We start from the raw sequence: 21,760 nt of genomic DNA on the forward strand, positions 1-21,760 counted from the left end.
TCCCCTGAGGGAGGGGAGAAAGACTATAGAACTATAAACCTTGCCATCAGGGAATCCCCTGACACTATGTCAAACTTTAGGGACACCCAAATCAATAGGCCATACCCTCGATCATGAGGCTTACTCTTGTGAAGCTTATGTAGAAAGCATAGAAGCTTAGACTACCTATAGGCATGCCTAAGAGTTACTTTCGGAGGACCTCTGTTGTTGCTCAGATGTGGCCTCAGTCTCTCTAAGCCCAACTCTGCAAGTGAAATCATTGCCCTCTCCCCTATGGGGGACATGACATCCAGGGGTGAAAGTCTCCCTGGCGGCGCGGGAGAGGACTCCCAGGGATGAATCCAGACCTGGCACCATGGAATCAACAATTACATCCTGACCAAATGGGGAAAAGAAGTGCAATTAATAAAGAATCAGTGGCAGAGAGAGGTCAAATAGAGTCAAGAGGCTACTCTGGAGGTTGCTCTTACACAAGCTTCAGGTAGACTTTGTTACCTACCATAACCTGCCATCCTCCAATCAGGACCATTCCAGCCAATCCTAAAGAACACTCAGGGCAATATATAAGATTCCACAAGGGTTCCAGGCACTAGGGTAACTTGCCAGAAACCTACAACCTCCAGATAGGTCCCTGGTCCAGATAAGTCCTGAAACCTAGGGTAACTTGCCAGAAACCTACAACCTCCAGATAGGTCCCTGGTCCAGATAAGTCCTGAAACCTAGCCCAGCCTCTCCAGAACATCAGATAGTTCCATCTCCCTACCCCACATTAGTGACAGACCCTTCCAATATCAAAAATTTAGAATTGCCATAGCCCAAACAAACCCAATGAGAGGTATGGAAAGATCAAAGGTGATGGTGGAATTAAACATAGAAGATAGGGCTTATCAAATGATTATGAATGCAGAATCATTAAATTGATATTTCTTTTAGTCTCCAGTATTTTAGAGCAGCTAGAAGTAAAAACCTAAAATTGTGAAATTGTAACCCATGTCAAAGTCCAAAATATGTTCTACAGCTAACTGTGGTACTGTGCTTGGAAATTTATAGCTTTTTTGTATATATGTTATTGTTTACAAAAAAAGAAGGAAAAAAAGTCGATTGTGATGATAAAAATGTGTTTAATCCCTCTAGCCTCCTATATTCTGGAGCAGCTAGAAGAAAAAATATTAAAGAATCGTATTGTAGCCCATGACAAACTCTGGGATCTATCCTGTAACCAGTTTTTGAAGAGTGTTTTGAAAACTATTGCTTTTATTTCTTTGCTTTGTATATATGTTACACTATACAATAGAAAAAAAGTGTAAAAAAAAAATAAAAACAGGCAGAGAAATAAGACATGTTAATCACAGAGGAAAAAACATTTCTCAGAAACAAAAGAAGCAATGACAATGGGGTAGTATCTTTAAAGTATCAAAAGATTAATCCCATCAGCCTAGAATTCTATACTCAAGGAAATATTTTTCGGAAATGGTGGCAAAATAAAGACCTTTACAGACATACACAAAAAATCTTTCAAATATAGATGAATACTATGTGTTTATCTTATTTCCATGTATTTCAAAATTCATTTTGCTTTCAAAAGCTAACATCCTCTTCCTTAACCTTGGTTTGTTTACTTTTTTATTATTTCAGGTCTGCTTTGCAGCTTTACAGGCCGTTTTAAAAATAACCACCAGATGGCTCATTCCATAAAGGATCTAAGTTTTGGATTTCTGAGGAGCAAAAGAGCATTCTCACAAATTTCCTTTCAGAATGATAGGAGAATAAAGATAGCCGTATCAGTCTCTTTTTAAACAGACTGAATTTATGAGCGTATTCTCTTAAAAATATTCTGCATTTTTGGCAAACCGTAAGCATAGGAAATTTTATTGATTACCTTTAATAAGACACTTTCGATTCATTAAATGTTTTTTTTTCCTGATTAGTCCTTGCAATAACTGCATTTTGTAGAAATTACTTTCCTCTCCCCTTCAATGTTTACAACTGCTACGTTTTATCTTTTAGTCTGAATTTCAGTCAAAGGCCTGCAAGGTCTCTACCCATATAAACAATGTGCTAATTGGACCTTATTAGACGTGCCTGCCCTAGAGTGACGGACTTTTGCATCGATATTGGACAGCTGCCAACCGACAGCTCAATGCCAGGCTGTAATTCAACTGCTGGACTGCAAGCTGCTTCTCATGCACAGTGTTACAAAATGGGAACAGCAGGGGGCACGCAGAGCTCAACATGTTTATCACATTGTATTAGGAGGCCATATTGTACTTTCTGGAATCAGTGGCCTTATTTAGAATGTTGAGAACGACATTTCTTTTGTAATTATAATATTGGATATTATGTGGCATCTTCAACTTGTATTTGTAAAGATCTTGACTTTCTCTGTCATTACCATACTGCTGCTATGTTCTATGCTTATCTTCCCTGGTATATGTACATATATACACAGGCAGGAATTCTTAATTTAAAAGTAACAAGCAATGCTGTATTTTGCATTTTGATTCACAAAATTGTACACACTGTGAAAGCGCTGTGTAAATAGTAAAGCATTATGTAAATGATTATTGTTTTAGCATCTAAATTTTTATTAAGAAAACCTAATTCACATTGCAAATGTGAATCCTGTTTTATCTTTAAGTATTTGGCAGCTATAAAAATGAATGCTTAGATGATGCAGGCAAAAATATCACAACCACTTCCGTCATGTAGGATTTTTCTTGTTAACAAAATAGCTTTACAAATGCCCGAACTTAATGCCTATGCATCAAAGCCAATGTTACAAATTTTTCAAATTTCTCCACTAGGAAATTTAGTGAAAATGTCTTTGGTAGGGTAAAGATAGACACAATCAATTGTTCAATGTGGCTTTCCTTCACATAGCTCTAGAAAAATTATAACATGAGCAAACATTTGACAAGGGCACCTGTTCATTGACTCTGGAATGTGATGGTCCATGGTGAATAAGAATCTTCACGATTTCCACATCTCCTTTCCAGGCAGCCAGGTGAATAGGAAAATAACCTTTGTTGTCTGCTACATTTGTTGATGCCTCATATTGAAGTAGTTTGAGAACTATGTCCCTACAAAGGAAGAAAACAAAAAAGCAGAACAAAATAGAAGAGAAAATAAGCAGAACAACAAAGATTTTATTAAGCAGATAATTATGAAAATATACCAGGTGCTGGCTGGCAATTTCAGAGTAATCATCCAAGTCACTAAAACAAAATTGGGTTTGCTAGTTTATCTATTCAAAACTTTGTTGTTTACTTACCTGGAAAAGAATCACCACCAGGGGTTTACTAACATCAACATTAACTAACCAAAGAAACTACTTTATAGAATTCACTTGAGTATAATTTACCTTATTATCTGAAAATATTAAGGAAAATACACTTAAAGGTGCCTCCTCCCACTTTTTAAAGGAAGATATCTTTCCAGGTAGCCCATTTTGAGACTTAGTTTAAAAGAAGTTAAAAGCTAACTCCCATTTACAAAAAAAAAAAAAAATTACCATACTACTAAGAGACATTTAGGGATCCTGAATGCCATTCCTGTACAGAGTTGGAGAAAGCAATTGAAGACGAATATAAAGAGAAAGCAGCAAAGCAGAAGGCACAATAGGTAAGGGATTCTGACAAGCTAGCTGTTAACAAGCTCAGAGTTGAAAAGAAGTTTAATGATTCTTTAGCTATGACACACAACGTACTTTGAACCCATGTTCTTCCTACTTCTGTTCTCCCTTACCTTCCTCTTTCAAGCCTAAGAAATGATTTTAAGAGGGAAATTCCCTCAAGAAGACAAGTTCCACCACTACTCAACCCCAACACATTCTCCATATACCCTACCTATAGGATTTTATACTCAATCCCCACAACATTCTCAAAATAAAAATCATGAACCATAATATCCAACCTCAGGAGAAATTAATCAGTAGTTACTTGTATATGTTACATTGAACTTTGTATCAAACAATCAAAAACAGTAATTCTAAATTTTAAAAAAAAACTATTTTTATTTGGATGCATTTTTTAAAAGAAATTCTATTAACTCACTAAATGAAATCCTAGGCAGGCAGATATATGGACTACAGACACATACTCACATACGTACCTACATGCACACATAAATACATACAATTACAATATGTTCAAAGTTGCTTAGCACATACAATGCATCACCAATGGGGAGGGTAGATGTAACAGGAAGAGCTAAAATTTAAATATTTCATCAAATCAAACATAAATGGAAGCAATAAGTTAGAAAAGTTGTAGGGAGTTAGCACTCTAATAGACCATGAGAAAAATAGATAACACAAATGATGCAGCACAAAATTAAAATAAAGGGGGAAACATTGCCCACAACGTGGCACAAAATAACAGTGATGGCCTTAGCTGATAAATGATAAATACTAAGAAATAAAGATGAAAGAATTGAGAATGTGTTATAGAAATATTCAGAAAGTTCCAAGCATTCCTAAAGTTTCTAATGATGAAGTTTCAAAGAAAATGAGGATAAACCTCATTTTATAATTACTGTCTAAAAACTTCAATATCATTTTATAAGATCTCATTTTAGGATGCGTGGATTTGCATTCCAGCTCTGAGTCTAGTCTGTGGTCCTGGAAAAGTTATTCAGCCTCCTTTTTCTCTTGTGTAGAGGGCGCTGGATAATAATGCCTACTGCCCAGGAGTGTCAAAGAAATTAAATGAACTCATACAAGAAAAACCACTCAACAAATAGTAAGACACGATGCAAATATTCGTACTTGCGGCAAATTAAAATCCTTAATAAGTAAAGATGCTTCCAACCAATCACCTTTGAGTGATTTGTCGGAACAAAAGAGAGAGAGAATCTGAAAATCAAAGGAAACCTGAAGGTTTTTCAGATCTCAGCCTTTTTTACCTGCCTTCCATGCAACAGTGGGTGTACAGCATCTTCCCTTCTGAGACCAGGGATTGACTACTGGGAAGTAACGCGAATTCCGTTCCCACGAGTAACAAAGCAGCTAAGAAGATCCCGTTTAAAAGTGCCAACCCTTACTACTCTCCACTATTTACTTATCTTGGTTACTTTGGGCAAATCAAATAACCTCTCTCTCTCCCAGTTATTGTTTAAAAGAAAAAAAAGTTTCAAGATTACATTTTGCTGCCAGTCTCAAAGGATTGTGGTGTGACTTAAATGACAAACAGAGAGGACGACCTTTTCACGATGGTAAAAATACATAACATCGAAAGATATTCTCAAGGCAGGTGGTGGCAAAGCTGAATAACTCTAGTGAATTGTTTAAGTGAAAAATTTCATGGCTGCATGGTCAAATTAAATACCTGGGTCTAAACAGCAGAATTTAGCATATCCCCAGAAAGCCCTATCCAAACTCATTTATCAGAGAAAGAAAATTGTGACGAGTGTTTCAATTTCATTTCTCAATGTCTAAGCAAATAAAAAATATATTCTGTAATGTCTCCTACAATGCATTCCCTTTCAAAGGGTAAAGAGGAACAACTGATAGGATCATCAATCCTATTTCCTTTTATTCCCACTCAAACCATTTAGAATTTCATTTGTTCTTTAGCTCAATTTTTGCTGGCATTTTCTAGTAATGTATGAAATATGCATTCATATTTTATTACCAGGAAGATTGATGATACAATGAAAATATGCATATTTTACAAATTGACTAACTTACTGATCATCCATATTATGTAACATTATCATCATCTAATATCTAAATCAGAAAAGAATAATCTGCAAATTTATGGAATTGCCTTTGGTGAACACTAAGAGCCTAATATCTAAATACTATTTTTTTTTTTAAGTTGAGTTTCACATCTTATTCAGACTTCTGAAAATGGCTGGGCTCTGATTTCTAATGTGAAATTCAAAACATTTGTGAAATGTAAAGTGCCTGTCACATTGCAATTAATCTTTCTTATGCTACAATCCATGTATACCATAGGTAATATGTTTGCAATGCCTTTTTCATCCAGGTTCATCAGGAACAAACTAAATTTCAGGTACTTCCTCTAATGTCTAAAATAGAAGAGTAGTTCACACTAGAATCCTCCTAACTCAGTATTACTTTTAATTTGAGTCTTAAATCTTATTCAGATTTATCACCAAATGAAGATGTTGGATGAATTTGGTTACCCAGCATGAAATATTGTTATTTTGTTGACCAAGGTTTGCAGAACAGCAAACAGTGAAATCATCCCTACTTCTTAACATAAAGTAATATTCATGTTTATATTCAATAAATGTCAAATAAGAAATCTGATTAATGGGATCACAGGAAGAATAATTCCATTTCACAGAAGCAAGGCCAAATATCAAATTAAATTTAATAATAACTCAATTTAAATAACTAATATTTTACAACTTGAGGCTAATATATGTAAGTGCACGTAAAAATAAGGAGTTCTAAAGTATTGGCCTTTGCTACTCTAAGTTGCATTCATTTTGTGATAGACACTTCTGATTATTATAAAAAATGTCTTTCAAAAAGCTCAATAAGTGCTCTGAGGACAATTAAATTAATTGGGAAGATTCAATGTTTACCTCAGCAAGAATCTCTGTAAGTTATAACTGAAGATTTTTCTTATTTTTTGTGTCCTCCCTTGCTTGACAGCAGTCCAAATAAGTGAAACAAATGTAAATCAACCTCATATGGGCAGAAAATTTACAAACTAATGAAATTCTCAGATTCAGTGTGGTGTTTTTTGTTTCATATTTTCTTGAAGCTTTTACTTCTCTTCAATGGGAATAAGCTTGCAAATGCGGTCAAAAGATTTTAGAACAATACTTTTCTTTTTTTAACTGAAGCTTCCTTATGTACTGAATTTGTTCTTATAGATTTCTAGATAACAGGCAGCATACAGGCAACTTTCAACAAGTTATATAGTTATCCAGAAAGAAACAATCAAACCAAAGCTATTTCTAGGTAACTCAAAGTGTAACTTCCTGGACTAGAGTCTATGAGCTCTTAGAAGAGCTTTCCCTCCTTCCTTAGAAAGCCTGAGAAAGAGGAAATCCAGAGCATAAGCAGTTTACTTCCGGATTCAGGGTCCAATGTGGATTACGAAAACGGGGTCTTGGATTCAAGTATTAAACATTTAAAGAGTGAGAAGCAAGAACAGAAAATATTTTAAGCCCACACATATCAACGAATATGCATATCTCAAAGATACATTATATATTTCGTGATGACATCCTTCTAAACAGCATGTAAGAGTATCATTTTATAACTTAAGAAAAAAAAGGGGCAATTTGCTTAGCAGAGAAAGAGACTTAAAATTAAATATGAATATACAGGTTCAGTGATGCTTTACAGGGAAAAGATAAGATTTTTTTAAAAAAGAAAAGAAGGAAGTTGGAAAGAAAGGTTTAAAGAATAATGCAAAGGAAAGAAAGAAAGAGGAAGGGAGGGCAGGAGAAAAGGAGGGAAGGAGAGAAAGAAAGAATGAAGGGAGGGAGGAGGGAAGGAAGAAAACACCAACTACTATCCAGAAGAGAATTAAAGGATACAAATCTGTAGCAGATGCCTGAGAGAGACAATATATCCTCCATATTTTGAAAAAGAAAAACAGACCCAAAACCCAAGGTCTCAAGCCTGCTTATTGAAGTCATTTATTTACAATCATTACCAGCGGATTTGATTCAAGGACCTTTTGTTTTTCCTGTCACATGAAGGGAGATTTCTGATCTTCCATACATGACATGGGTAGGTAGAGATGAGATGTTCACTCTGAAAAAGTGTATTTCACATGTAAAGTTCTGCTCTGTATACGGATTAACTAGCATTGATAAGCAAGGCTCTCAAGAAAGCATGCAAAATAACAGGAATCAGGTTTAACAATACAACGGCCTTAGAATAGATGGGGGTTGGAGGGGGTGTTAGGGGGAAAAAAACCTGTGCTCAAAGCCAAAAAATGAACTACAGTTCTTGTACCATTACTTCCAGCCCTACAGTACCATGAACTCAAGTCTAGAAATCATGTTTTTGGAAATAAAAGAGAGTGGATGAATACAAGCAACAATTGCCGCAAACATGGAAATGACAGGTTTCTGTGCTGACTGCTAAGGCTTGTTCAGAAAGAACATAACATGATCAATTATTAATTGCCTACACTATGTGAGAAAAGCACAGGCAAAGAAGAAAAAATCATTAAAATCATTATTCATTACAATAAATTTTAATAAATTATATTAAATAAATGATCAATATAAATAAATATTAAATAATAAGTTATAATGAATTAATATTTTAATAAAAGCATTAAAATCAGCATTCTCAGGGAATACACTATTTAATGACAATGGGAGGTAACCCAGAAATACATAATGTGATGAAAAGTCAGCAAGACTTCAAGAAATCGCTGGGCACACAGCCACCAAGGGAGAGAACTGGGAGTACTGGCACTAGACTACTCGGGCTCTAGACTCAGCGCCACTCTGATCTCTAAGTGGTCATTATGTTTTCCCATCTACAAAATAAAAGACATGGGGGAGATGAATAAATAATCTCTCATTTTAAAAGCCCATGAGCAATTTAGACATGCAAAATCAAGAACTCTTATGTTCCACATGAAAATTCAAATTTCAAAATTGTAGCATTCTAGGGCATAACTGAGCTGCAAATAATAGCAAAACAGTGTGTCACTGTTATAATTAGAAAAAATGGAGAACACCCAGCCACTGTGTTCAATACACTGAACCTAAGGAAGTTATTAAATTTCTCCAGATCACATACTACCAGAGAGAGCATTAGAATCCTACTGCTTTTTCCTAATGCCTATATATGTTGACCCGAAGTAAAATCTTACTAGACAATGTCAAAAAGAAAAGATAAATTAGACCTTCAAATAAGAGATATATAAAAGCAGAGATACATAGTTCTTAGAAAATATCTGCAATAAAAGGGATCTTCAAGGAGATGTAACAAATTCCTCGTCGCTTCATGAGAATGTTAAGTATTACTTAAATTCACTTAAATCATCCTCATATTTTACACGGCCAATAGGAACTGAAAATTATGGAATGGGCACAAGGGAATCTGAAAATCAAGGCGGAATGTAAAAGAATACTGATCAATTTTTGGACAACATTATTTTGAGACGTGCCTCCCGTGCCAACCTGAGAAAGTCTAAGAAAAGTGGGACAGCTCAAGTGGTCAGGCTGGAGACAGTCTCCCCATGAGATGTGACAGAGTTCATCTACGAAACTGGGACTAAGAAATATGGTAGGACAATTAATTATTGTCCTAAAATCCACAATTAATTTGGCCAAAGAAGCCATCAGCATCGTATACTTCAACTAATTTTATTTGGCTTCGTGCCTGATGACCCATGTACAAAGAAGAATAAATACCACCTTTCCCCTCGGAAAGATGCAGGCGGTAGGGATTAGCCAATAAACAGCTGTAAACTGAATGACATAAGGTAATACAGTGCAGAACAGGAGCCAAATCAAAAGAAATGTAATTAGAGAATTCCAATGCTAAGAATCCAAATAACGAAACTTTAAGTTTATAATATTTCGTGTAATTAGGATGATTCTCCAAACAGAATGTTATTGTTAGGTTTTTGCAGTGAATTTTAAGGGAAAAAATGCCACGGTGACAGACAAATGACAACAATAAAAACAAATTTCTTGCAGTTAGAGCTTTAGGGTCATAAAATGTGGTCAAGTATCACTGTGTCCCTTGTATCTCCATTTGCAGAATAAAAGAAAACTGAGGTGGGTTACCACAACTGTAAAAAGGAAGGGAAATGAAATGGAAGGAATTCTTCCTATGTATCTCCCCCTTCCAATCTGGAAGACTAACGTGGCTCAACCAAGCGAAGAAAAAAACACATATTGAGAAGGGAGGGCGAGGTACAGGAGGAGTGGCAGGTTCACCTGAATCTTCACACTCAGATTGCACCTCTAAATCAGGATGACCTAGCCGAACCACGGGAAATAAGGTGGTGGTATGGGGACACATTCTTTCCCTCTCCAAACTGCACACCATCACCTTCCTTGAGACATAATTCTACCGTTTAAAAGTATTTGGAGCTGAGAAGTTTAAAAGCAGGTAGACCATCATGGGTGAAAAAGAGAAAGCATTCTGGCTACATTTGAATGATTGTGAAATGGTTCATATAAGTTTCTATGGATTATCACAGCAGAAATCTATCAAGATTTCACTCCTCGTGAATATTCCCAAGCTGGATGGAAATAGGGATATACCACAAAAGGGAGGGGATTGCTGTTCAGTGGCGCCATCCCTCCTCTCCCCAACGCTACACAATGACCAGCGTGGGTCTGCCCCATCATGGATCTGTAGGACATGGGACCCTTTTCGAGCGTGTCTTAGTTTACAGCCACACGCAGCTGTCCTCAGCAGCCCTTCTCCTGAGCTGAACTCTCGGCCTCTCCAAGTTCATCCAAGCCCAGTGGGCTCATGGTGATATGAGACAGTCATCGCCAGAGGTAAACAACTACATCCCCCATAACAAGGGTACCAGAACTGCACTTACTTATGTCCATTTAAGGCTGCGTGGTGTAAAGCAGTGTAGCCCGAACTGTCTGTGCAGTTCACGTTGGGGCCTCGCCAGATGCTGCAAATAAAGCATAAGCGCACAGTTAACGGGGAGCAGAAGCGTGCTCTGGAAAACAAAAGCATGAAGTCAGCAGCATGTCGCATATGAAAACTTAAGTCACGGAGAAAACGACTGTCATCTTTCATGCATTCCCTCAGAACAGTAACCTCATCCGTTAGATTAAGAGAATTTGGTAAGGAAGTTACTAGGGAATGCATGCCCACTTACATGCAATAAAATTTAGATCCAAAAATGCACTATTACTTTCTATTATTATGTATATACTAGAAGTACTTACACTCAGCCGGTATACTCTCTACCAAAGCATAAGGATTTACAAGACTTGCCTCTTCCGTTTTAACACACACATTCTGAGCTGGCAGTGATTTAAGTCATAAAATACTTTTGCATTATGGAAAGAATGTAAACTCTTCTTGCTCTTCTACTGCTACCAGGAAAATGTAATCAGTAATTCAACCTTGAAAATGTAATTGATCTGGACTGCTATGAACCATAAGAAGATTCCAACAATTAACCAAATTATCATGGGTTTTACTACACAATATATTCTGGAAATAACACGTAACAATTTAAAAGGGCCAATTTTATCCTTCATCACTACAGTTTAAAAAACTCTTTTCAGTTTTTGAAAAATCAGGCATTGCATGATACCTCCCCAAAAGCTGACCAAAAATGACTATCTGATGTTTATGATGTTATTAAAGCTATCCAAGCTAATACCCAATGGTAAACTAATTCATGTATTCCCAAAATATGTACAGTATACCAACTGTAATTCATATATTAAGCCAGGAACTGAAAGCACAAAATCCTAAGTCCAGATCCTTTTCAAGAACAAAAAAGAAGTAAGATAATTCAGGTACCAGGGATCATACTGGGATCTCTGAGACGAGACTAACAAACTATTCTGGGTAAGATATCACCACAGACTTAAAGTAAGAAAGTCAGTGAAAATGAGTTGAATGCACAGACTTGAGAGCTGATTAAAAGAAAGAATCAGTACGATGCAGGGTCAAATGGAGGGAGAGGAACAGAGGAGGAGTTCAGAATGGTTCAGATTTCAAGCCTAGATCACTGGAGGGAAGATGATGACACTAACATGGGAAATGGAAAAGAGAAAGAAATGTGATGGGACGGCACTGCAGAAAGAGGGTAAACAACAACTTCAGATGTGAAGACACTGAATTTTAAGTATCTGGCATATTTACGTACAAATAAGGGATTTCCAGAAGGCTATATAAATATACAATAGTTGAAAGCATGGCTCTCAAGTTAGACTGCTTGAGTTCAAAATTCGACTTCATTACTTGCTGGGGGTAAAGCCCTGGGTGAGATATTTAACCTTTCTGAACTTAAATCTCACATCTGTAAAATGGAGATGCTAATAACAGAACTGCTTTATGGTGGTGATGTGAGGATCAAATGAGTCATGTCTATAAAGTTGTTAGAGCAGTCTAGAACACAGTACTAACATGTAGTATACGTGTTAGAACACAGTTCAACAAATTGTTAAAACCAATTATTAAATAGAAGCTAAAACCACAGGAGTGGCTGATATCCAAATCTATAAGAGGGAGGTCATTCGAATTTAACATCTCAGTAACAAATCTGAACATGGAGCAAGATCACCCAACTACATTCTCACTATAAGAAACCCACTGTAAATACAGAGATGCAAATAGGTTAAAAGTAAAAGGATGGAAAAATATATAACATGGTAACACTCCTCAAAAGAAAACTAAGTGGCTATGTTAATATTGGGCAAACCAGATTTCAGAATAAAGGCTATGACAAGGGATGTGAGAGAGTCATTTCATAATAACAAATGCATCAATTTATCCAGAGGATATAACAATGTAACAAGTTTTGCATTTAATAACAGAGCATCAAAATTTATGAAGAAAACTTAATAGAAGTGCAAAGAGAAACAGACATATCAACAATTATATTGGATATTTCAGCTCCCTCTCTCAATAACTTGGGAACAAGTAGAAATAAAATCAGCAAGGATATGTAAGATTTGAGCAATCCTATCAACAACTTGACCTAATCGGGACACATAAAATACTCCACCCTATGATACCAGAATATACATTACTTTCAAGTGAACACAAGACATTTACCGAGATGTATCACATTGAGGGTCATAAAACAAGTCTCAATACATTAAAGAGTTCAAATCATACAAAATATGTTCTCTCACTACAATGGAATTAAACTAGAAATCAATAATATAAAGGTATCTGGAAACCCCTAAATATTGAAAACTAAGTAACATATAAGTCAAAGAAGATGTCAAAAAGGAAATCAGAAAGTATTTTAAACTGAAGAGAAAGAAAATACAGTACACCATAATTCTGGGGATGCAGCTAAAGCAATGCCCAAAGGGAAATTTATAGCATGAAATGACAATTTTAGATGAGAAGATAGGTACCAAATTGACTTCAGCTTCCACATTAAGAAACAGAAAAAGAAGAGCAAATAAATCTCCAAATAAACAGAAGAAAGGAAATAGTACAGATCAGAAATCAATGAAACAGAAAATAGCATAAAGTAGAAAAAAGAACAATGAAATCAAAAGTTGCTTCTTTAAAAATTTCTGCGACGCCCCGCAGCAGCCGACCCGCCCGCCCTCCTTCTCCCCCCTCTTTCTCCGCCGGCCCGCCGCGCGGCGCCCACGCCCCGCAGCAGCCAACCCGCCCGCCCTCCTTCTCCCCCCTCTTACCCCTCCTGCTCCAGCGGCTCTCCAATCACCACGGTGCCCTCTTCCCCTGACTTCACCGGCTCCTCCGCTACCAGCCTCGACAGCCTTGCCGCCCTCACCTTTCCTCCTCCAGAACAGCTACTGGGGGAGTGGAGATAATACAGAGCAGCTCCCGGAGCCACGAGGGAGATCAAAGGGACGGCGCACCCCATCCTGGAATGGCTGACTATCTGGGAGAACCAGCTCCGGTGAGATCACCAAGGGGCACGGGCTTTCCTGGGTGGGACGGCAAGCGACCGGAGTCCCTCCCTTCCACCTTCCCAGGCCAGCTGGTAGAATTGGACAGGCGGTCCCCTTAGGCCGCGGCGGCTGGTGCCCCCACCACGCGAGGCCCCCCGGACCAACTGAGATAGTTGGGTCAGAAATCCCCAGACTGCGGAGAACAGTGACCGGGGGATCCCTTCCAAACACGTGACTCCCCCGTCTGGCTGGGAACAGTGCACTCTCCTGGGCTGCAACAGCTGGCGCCCTCCCGCCATGCTTGGCGCCCCGGGCCGACTAGCTAATTCAGCCAGCAACTCTCCCGTGCTGCGGCGGCCGGCGACCCTCCCCGCATTCGGAACCCCAGGCCGGCTGGCATTCTTCCAAGACGCTTCGGCTGCCGAACTTCCCCTACGGCGAGAATTTTCCAGAGTTAAAGGACCCACAGCAACTTTCACTGGTGGAACCCGTAGACAAACGTGTGCCACGAGCGCCACCTACTGGGCAGGATAAGAAAAACAGAACCCAGAGATTGCACAGAAAAATCTTTCAACCTGTGGGGTCGAACACCCAGGGAAATCTGACTAAATGTGCAGACGCCAGAAAATATAACGGATCACGCCAGGAAAATTGAAGATATGGCACAGTCAAAGGAACAAACCAATAGTTCAAATGAGATACAGGAGCTGAAACAACTAATGCTGAATATATGAACAGAAATGGAAAACCTCTTCAAAAACGAAATCGATAAATTGAGGGAGGACATGAAGAAGACATGGGCTGAACATAAAGAAGAAATAGAAAAACTGAAAAAACAAATCACAGAACTTATGGAAGTGAAAGATAAAGTAGAAAAGATGGAAAAAACAATGGATACCTACAATGACAGATTTAAAGAGACAGAAGATAGAATTAGTGATTTGGAGGATGAAACATCTGAATTCCAAAAAGAAACAGAAACTATCTGGAAAAGAATGGAAAAATTTGAACAAGGTATCAGGGAACTCAAGGACAATGTGAACCGTACAAATATACGTGTAGTGGGTGTCCCAGAAGGAGAAGAGAAGGGAAAAGGAGGAGAAAAACTAACGCAAGAAATTATCACTGAAAATTTCCCAACTCTTATGAAAGACCTAAAATTACAGATCCAAGAAGTGCAGCGCACCCCAAAGAGATTAGACACAAATAGGCGTTCCCCAAGACACTTACTAGTTAGAATGTCAGAGGTCAAAGACAAAGAGAGGATCTTGAAAGCAGCGAGAGAAAAACAATCTGTAACATACAAGGGAAACCCAATAAGACTATGTGTAGATTTCTCAGCAGAAACCATGGAAGCTAGAAGACAGTGGGATGATATATTTAAGTTACTAAAAGAGAAAAACTGCCAGCCAAGACTCCTATATCCAGCAAAATTGTCCTTCAAAAATGAGGGAGAAATTAAAACATTCTCAGACAAAAAGTCACTGAGAGAATTTGTGACCAAGAGACCAGCTCTGCAAGAAATACTAAAGGAAGCACTAGAGTCAGATACAAAAAGACAGAAGAGAGAGGCATGGAGAAAAGTGTAGAAAGAAGGAAAGTCAGATATGATATATATAATACAAAAGGCAAAATGGTAGAGGAAAATATTATCCAAACAGTAATAACTCTAAATGTTAATGGACAGAATTCCCCAATCAAAAGACATAGACTGGCAGAATGGATTAAAAAACAGGATCCTTCTATATGCTGTCTACAGGAAACACATCTTAGACCCAAAGATAAATATAGGTTGAAACTGAAAGGTTGGGAAAAGATATTTCATGCAAATAACAACCAGAAAAGAGCAGGAGTGGCTATACTAATATCCAACAAACTAGACTTCAAATGTAAAACAGTTAAAAGACACAAAGAAGGACACTATATACTATTAAAAGGAACAATTAAGCAAGAAGACATAGCAATCATAAATATTTACGCACCGAACCAGAATGCCCCAAAATACGTGAGGAATACACTGCAAACACTGAAAAGGGAAATAGACACATATACCATAATAGTTGGAGACTTCAATTCACCACTCTCATCAATAGACAGATGGATCCTCTCATCTAGACAGAGGATCAATAAAGAAATAGAGAACCTGAATATTACTATAAATGAGCTTGACTTAACAGACATTTATAGGACATTACATCCCACAACAGCAGGATACACCTTTTTTTCAAGTGCTCATGGATCATTCTCAAAGATAGACCATATGCTGGGTCACAAAGCAAGTCTTAACAAATTTAAAAAGATTGAAATCATACACAACACTTTCTCGGATCATAAAGGAATGAAGTTGGAAATCAATAATAGGCGGAATGCCAGAATATTCATAAATACATGGAGGCTCAACAACACACTCTTAAACAACAAGTGGGTCAAAGAAGAAATTGCAAGAGAAATTAGTAAATACCTAGAGGCAAATGAAAATGAAGACACAACATATCAAAACTTATGGGACGCAGCAAAGGCAGTGCTAAGAGGGAAATTTATTGCCCTAAATGCCTTTATCAGAAAAGAAGAAAAGGCAAAAATGCAGGAATTAACTGTCCACTTGGAAGAACTGGAGGAAGAACAGCAAACTAATCCCAAAGCAAGCAAAAGGAAAGAAATAACAAAGATTAGAGCAGAAATAAATGAAATTGAAAACATGAAAACAATAGAGAAAATCAATAAGACCAGAAGTTGGTTCTATGAGAAAATCAACAAGATTGATGGGCCCTTAGCAAGATTGACAAAAAGAAGAAGAGAGAGGATGCAAATAAATAAGATTAGAAATGGAAGAGGAGACATAACTACTGACCTCACAGAAATAAAGGAGGTAATAACAGGATACTATGAACAACTTTACGCTAATAAATACAACAATTTAGATGAAATGGACAGGTTCCTGGAAAGACATGAACAACCAGCTTTGACTCAAGAAGAAATAGACGACCTCAACAAACCAATCACAAGTAAAGAGATTGAATTAGTTATTCAAAAGCTCCCTAAAAAGAAAAGTCCAGGACCAGACGGCTTCACATGTGAATTCTATCAAACATTCCAGAAAGAATTAGTACCTACTCTCCTCAAACTCTTCAACATAATCGAAGTGGAGGGAAAACTACCTAATTCATTCTATGAAGCCAACATCACCCTCATACCAAAACCAGGCAAAGATATTACAAAAAAAGAAAACTACAGACCAATCTCTCTAATGAATACAGATGCAAAAATCCTCAATAAAATTCTAGCAAATCGTATCCAACAACACATTAAAAGAATTATACATCATGACCAAGTAGGATTCATCCCAGGTATGCAAGGATGGTTCAACATAAGAAAATCAATCAATGTAATACACCATATCAACAAATCAAAGCAGAAAAATCACATGATCATCTCAATTGATGCAGAGAAGGCATTTGACAAGATTCAACATCCTTTCCTGCTGAAAACACTTCAAAAGATAGGAATACAAGGGAACTTCCTTAAAATGATAGAGGGAATATATGAAAAACCCACAGCTAATATCATCCTCAATGGGGAAAAATTGAAAACTTTCCCCCTAAGATCAGGAACAAGACAAGGATGCCCACTATCACCACTATTATTCAACATTGTGTTGGAAGTTCTAGCCAGAGCAATTAGGCAAGAAAAAGAAATACAAGGCATCAAAATTGGAAAGGAAGAAGTAAAACTATCACTGTTTGCAGACGATATGATACTATACGTAGAAAACCCAGAAAAATCCACAACAAAATTACTAGAGCTAATAAATGAGTACAGCAAAGTAGCAGGCTACAAGATCAACATTCAAAAATCTGTAGCTTTTCTATACACTAGTAATGAACAAGCTGAGGCGGAAATCAAGAAACGAATCCCATTTACAATCGCAACTAAAAGAATAAAATACCTAGGAATAAATTTAACCAAAGAGACAAAAAACCTATATAAAGAAAACTACAAAAAACTGCTAAAAGAAATCACAGAAGACCTAAATAGATGGAAGGGCATACCGTGTTCATGGATTGGAAGACTAAATATAATTAAAATGTCAATCCTTCCTAAACTCATCTACAGATTCAATGCAATACCAATCAAAATCCCAACAACTTATTTTTCAGAATTAGAAAAACCAATAAGCAAATTTATCTGGAAGGGCAGGGTGCCCCGAATTGCTAAAAACATCTTGAGGAAAAAAAACGAAGTTGGAGGTCTAGCGATGCCGGACTTTAAGGCATATTATGAAGCCACAGTGGTCAAAACAGCATGGTATTGGCATAAAGATAGATATATCAACCAATGGAATCGAATAGAGTGCTCAGATATAGACCCTCTCATCTATGGACATTTGATCTTTGATAAGGCAGTCAAGCCAACTCACCTGGGACAGAACAGTCTCTTCAATAAATGGTGCCTAGAGAACTGGATATCCATAAGTAACAGAATGAAAGAAGACCCGTATCTCACACCTTACACAAAAATTAACTCAAAACGGATCAAAGATCTAAACATTAGGTCTAAGACCATAAAACAGTTAGAGGAAAATGTAGGGAGATATCTTATGAATCTTACAACTGGAGGCGGTTTTATGGACCTTAAACCTAAAGCAAGAGCACTGAAGAAAGAAAGAAATAAATGGGAGCTCCTCAAAATTAAACACTTTTGTGCATCAAAGAACTTCATCAAGAAAGTAGAAAGACAGCCTACACAATGGGAGACAATATTTGGAAACGACATATCAGATAAAGGTCTAGTATCCAGAATTTATAAAGAGATTGTTCAACTCAACAACAAAAAGACAGCCAACCCAATTACAAAATGGGAAAAAGACTTGAACAGACACCTACCAGAAGAAGAAATACGGATGGCCAAGAGGCACATGAAGAGATGCTCAATGTCCCTGGCCATTAGAGAAATGCAAATCAAAACCACAATGAGATATCATCTCACACCCACCAGAATGGCCATTATCAACAAAACAGAAAATGACAAGTGCTGGAGAGGATGTGGAGAAAGAGGCACACTTATCCACTGTTGGTGGGAATGTCAAAGGGTGCAACCACTGTGGAAGGCAGTTTGGCGGTTCCTCAAAAAGCTGAATATAGAATTGCCATACGACCCAGCAATACCATTGCTAGGTATCTACTCAAAGGACTTAAGGGCAAAGACACAAACGGACATTTGCACACCAATGTTTATAGCAGCGTTATTTACAATTGCAAAGAGATGGAAACAGCCAAAATCTCCATCAACAGAAGAGTGGCTAAACAAACTGTGGTATATACATACGATGGAATATTATGCAGCTTTAAGACAAGATAAACTTATGAACCATGTAATAACATGGATGGACCTAGAGAATATTATGCTGAGTGAATCCAGCCAAAAACTAAAGGACAAATACTGTATGGTCCCACTGATGTGAACGGACATTCGAGAATAAACTTGAAATACGTCATTGGTAACAGAGTTCAGCAGGAGTTAGAAACAGGGTAAGACAATGGGTAATTGAAGCTGAAGGGATACAGACTGTGCAACAGGACTAGATACAAAAACTCAAAAATGGACAGCACAATAATACCTAATTGTAAAGTAATCATGTTAAAACACTGAATGAAGCTGCATCTGAGCTATAGGGTTTTTTTTGTTTTTGTTTGCTTGTTGATTTGTTTGTTGTTGTTTTTTACTATTATTACTACTTTTATTTCTTTTCTTTATATTAACATTTTATATCTTTTTCTGTTGTGTTGCTAGTTCCTCTAAACTGATGCAAATGTACTAAGAAACAATGATCATGCATCTATGTGATGATGTTAAGAATTACTGAGTGCATATGTAGAACGGTATGATTTCTAAATGTTGTGTTAATTTCTGTTTTTTTTTTCTTTCCGTTAATAAAAAAAAATAAAAAATAAAAAAAAAATTTCTGCTAAATTGATAGGCCTCTAGCCAAACTGTTCATGGGGGAAAAAAGACACAAATTGTTAATATAGGAATGAGAGAGGTAATGTCATTACATATTCTACAGATATTAAAAGTATAGCAATAGAATATTATGACTAATTTTATACAATAAATTAGAAAACTTAGATGAAATGGAAAAGTTTCTTGAAAGACGCAAACTACCAAAATTCACTCAAAAAGAAACCGATAAGTTGTAGAGCGCTAAATCTATTAAGGACCTCGAACTTGAGTTTGTAGTTAAAAGCATCTCCCTCCCTTAAAAAAAAAGTCAAACATTCTGGGCTCCACAGTTTCACCGGGGAATTCTACCAAATAGTTAAGGAAGAAATCATACCAATTCTACAAAAACCCTTCCAGAAAAATGAAAGCAATATTTTATATGTCCATTTTCTGACTGTTCTTTGTTAGCATACAGAAAATGAAGTTTGAAAAGCAATACCATTTAGAGTAGCATAACAATTGTGAAATGCTAAAGAATAAATTTGACAAAAGATACACAAGCCTGCACACTATCAGCTACAAAATATTGCTGAGATTGATGTGGCCTCTCTCTAAGGTCAACACTGCAAGTAAACTCCTTACCCTTCCCCCCTACATAGGATGAAACTTTCATGGATGTAAGTTTCCCTGGCAACATGGGACATGACTCCCAGGGAAAGCCTGGCCCTGGCACTGTGGTACGACAATGCTTTCCTGACCCAAAGTGGGGAAAGAAATGCAGCAAAATAAGGCTTACATGTATAAGAGATTTCAAATAGAGTCAAGAGGTCACTGTGGAGGTTACTCATATGCAAGCTTCAGCTATATATTGCCAACTACCACAGCATGCCAAGCCCCTACCACAGTACTCCTGAAAATCCTGAAAAACTCAGAACTCTAAAATTCTACGAAAGTTTTACTTACTAGGTTTATTTTCCAGAAAATTAAACTCTCCACGTTGTTCCTGTACCAAATAAGCCCTGAAACTTGGAAGCACCCATCTCTCCCAGAACATCAACCAGTTGCATCACCCTACCCCATAACGTTGACACCCCTTTTCGGCATGAAGAAGCCAGAACAGTCATTGCCCAAATTTTCCCTGAAGACTGAGAGAATAATCAAATGAGAGGGAGGAGTACTAACTGAGAAGTTAGGATTCAACAAATGATTATGACTACTGAATCACTATACAGATATTTCTTTTTAGTTTCTAGTGTTAGAACAGTCAGAAGGAAATACCTGAAATTATGGAACTGTTACACACACTATACCTTGAAATTTGCCCCATAACTACCTGTTAAACTGTATTTTGAAATTTATTACTTTTCTGTATGTATATCATATTTTATAACAAAAAATGTTTTTTTTAAATATTGCTGAGATAAATGAAAGAAGGCATAAATAAACGGTGAGACATTCCATGTTCATGAATCGGAACACTCAACACTGATAAATCAATTTTCCACAAAATTGATCTTTAGAGTCAATGCAATATAATAAAAATTCCAGCAGTCTTTTTCTGTGTGTAGACATTAACAACTGGATCTCACAAGCTGATACAAATCAGATCCGTTACACCCATAATTGATGGAGTCCAACATCATAAACTCAAAACATCCAATACTATTGAAAGCTCCACTCTCAAATACGAGCAGATAACCAAGGATTTACCAGTTCATCTGAGGAAAGTCTAATATTGAAGAAGTTAAAACAAATAAAAAATTTTAGAAACAAAGTAATGAAGAAAGAAACTTGGATTATGTAGGGGGAAGAAATTTTCAAAAACAGCATCATTAATATCTTCTCAAACTAAGAGAAAACAATGCATGCAAGAAAATTTAGAGATAAATTTTCTTCTGTGATGACAGCATAAGTTTAAAAATCAATAGAAGGGTTAAAAATAAAGTTGAGGAGATATTTCAGAAAACAAAACAGTAATGATATGAAAAATAGAAGAGAATATATAAGAAAAGTACAACACCTATCCAATAGTCCCAACACTGAATATTATGAGGTTCTATGAAGTGAAAACAGGAAACAGGAGAAAAACAAGAAAATAAATAATGTATTTAAAATTCCCAGAACAGAAAGACATTAATTTTCAAAGTAGAAGTGGTCATGTAACTTTGATAAAATTAAAAACTTAAAGAAGAAATAACTAAAGGCAGTATGATACGGTCTTCTAAATTTCAATTAAACAGGTAAGTGACATTCTTAAGACATAGATCTTAAGTGCTAT

At 36.8% G+C, this 21,760-nt stretch overlaps 1 protein-coding gene across 6 annotated transcripts in view; it reads right to left on the bottom strand.

Annotated features, from left to right (window-relative positions):
* The window catches only part of LOC143642843 (ankyrin repeat and sterile alpha motif domain-containing protein 1B-like), an 887,705-nt gene that overhangs the window by 704,656 nt on the left and 161,289 nt on the right, over positions 1–21,760 (bottom strand). For all 6 annotated transcript variants that reach the window (XM_077111726.1, XM_077111725.1, XM_077111727.1 and 3 more), the window contains exons 2-3: positions 10,515–10,595; positions 2,924–3,080 (exon numbers count right to left, since the gene is read on the bottom strand). In XM_077111726.1, coding sequence (XP_076967841.1) covers positions 2,924–3,080; positions 10,515–10,595 — 238 coding nt within the window. The remainder of the gene's footprint in view (positions 1–2,923; positions 3,081–10,514; positions 10,596–21,760) is intronic.

Source organism: Tamandua tetradactyla, chromosome 7 (assembly GCF_023851605.1).
Source record: "Tamandua tetradactyla isolate mTamTet1 chromosome 7, mTamTet1.pri, whole genome shotgun sequence".
Lineage (NCBI taxonomy): Eukaryota > Metazoa > Chordata > Mammalia > Pilosa > Myrmecophagidae > Tamandua > Tamandua tetradactyla.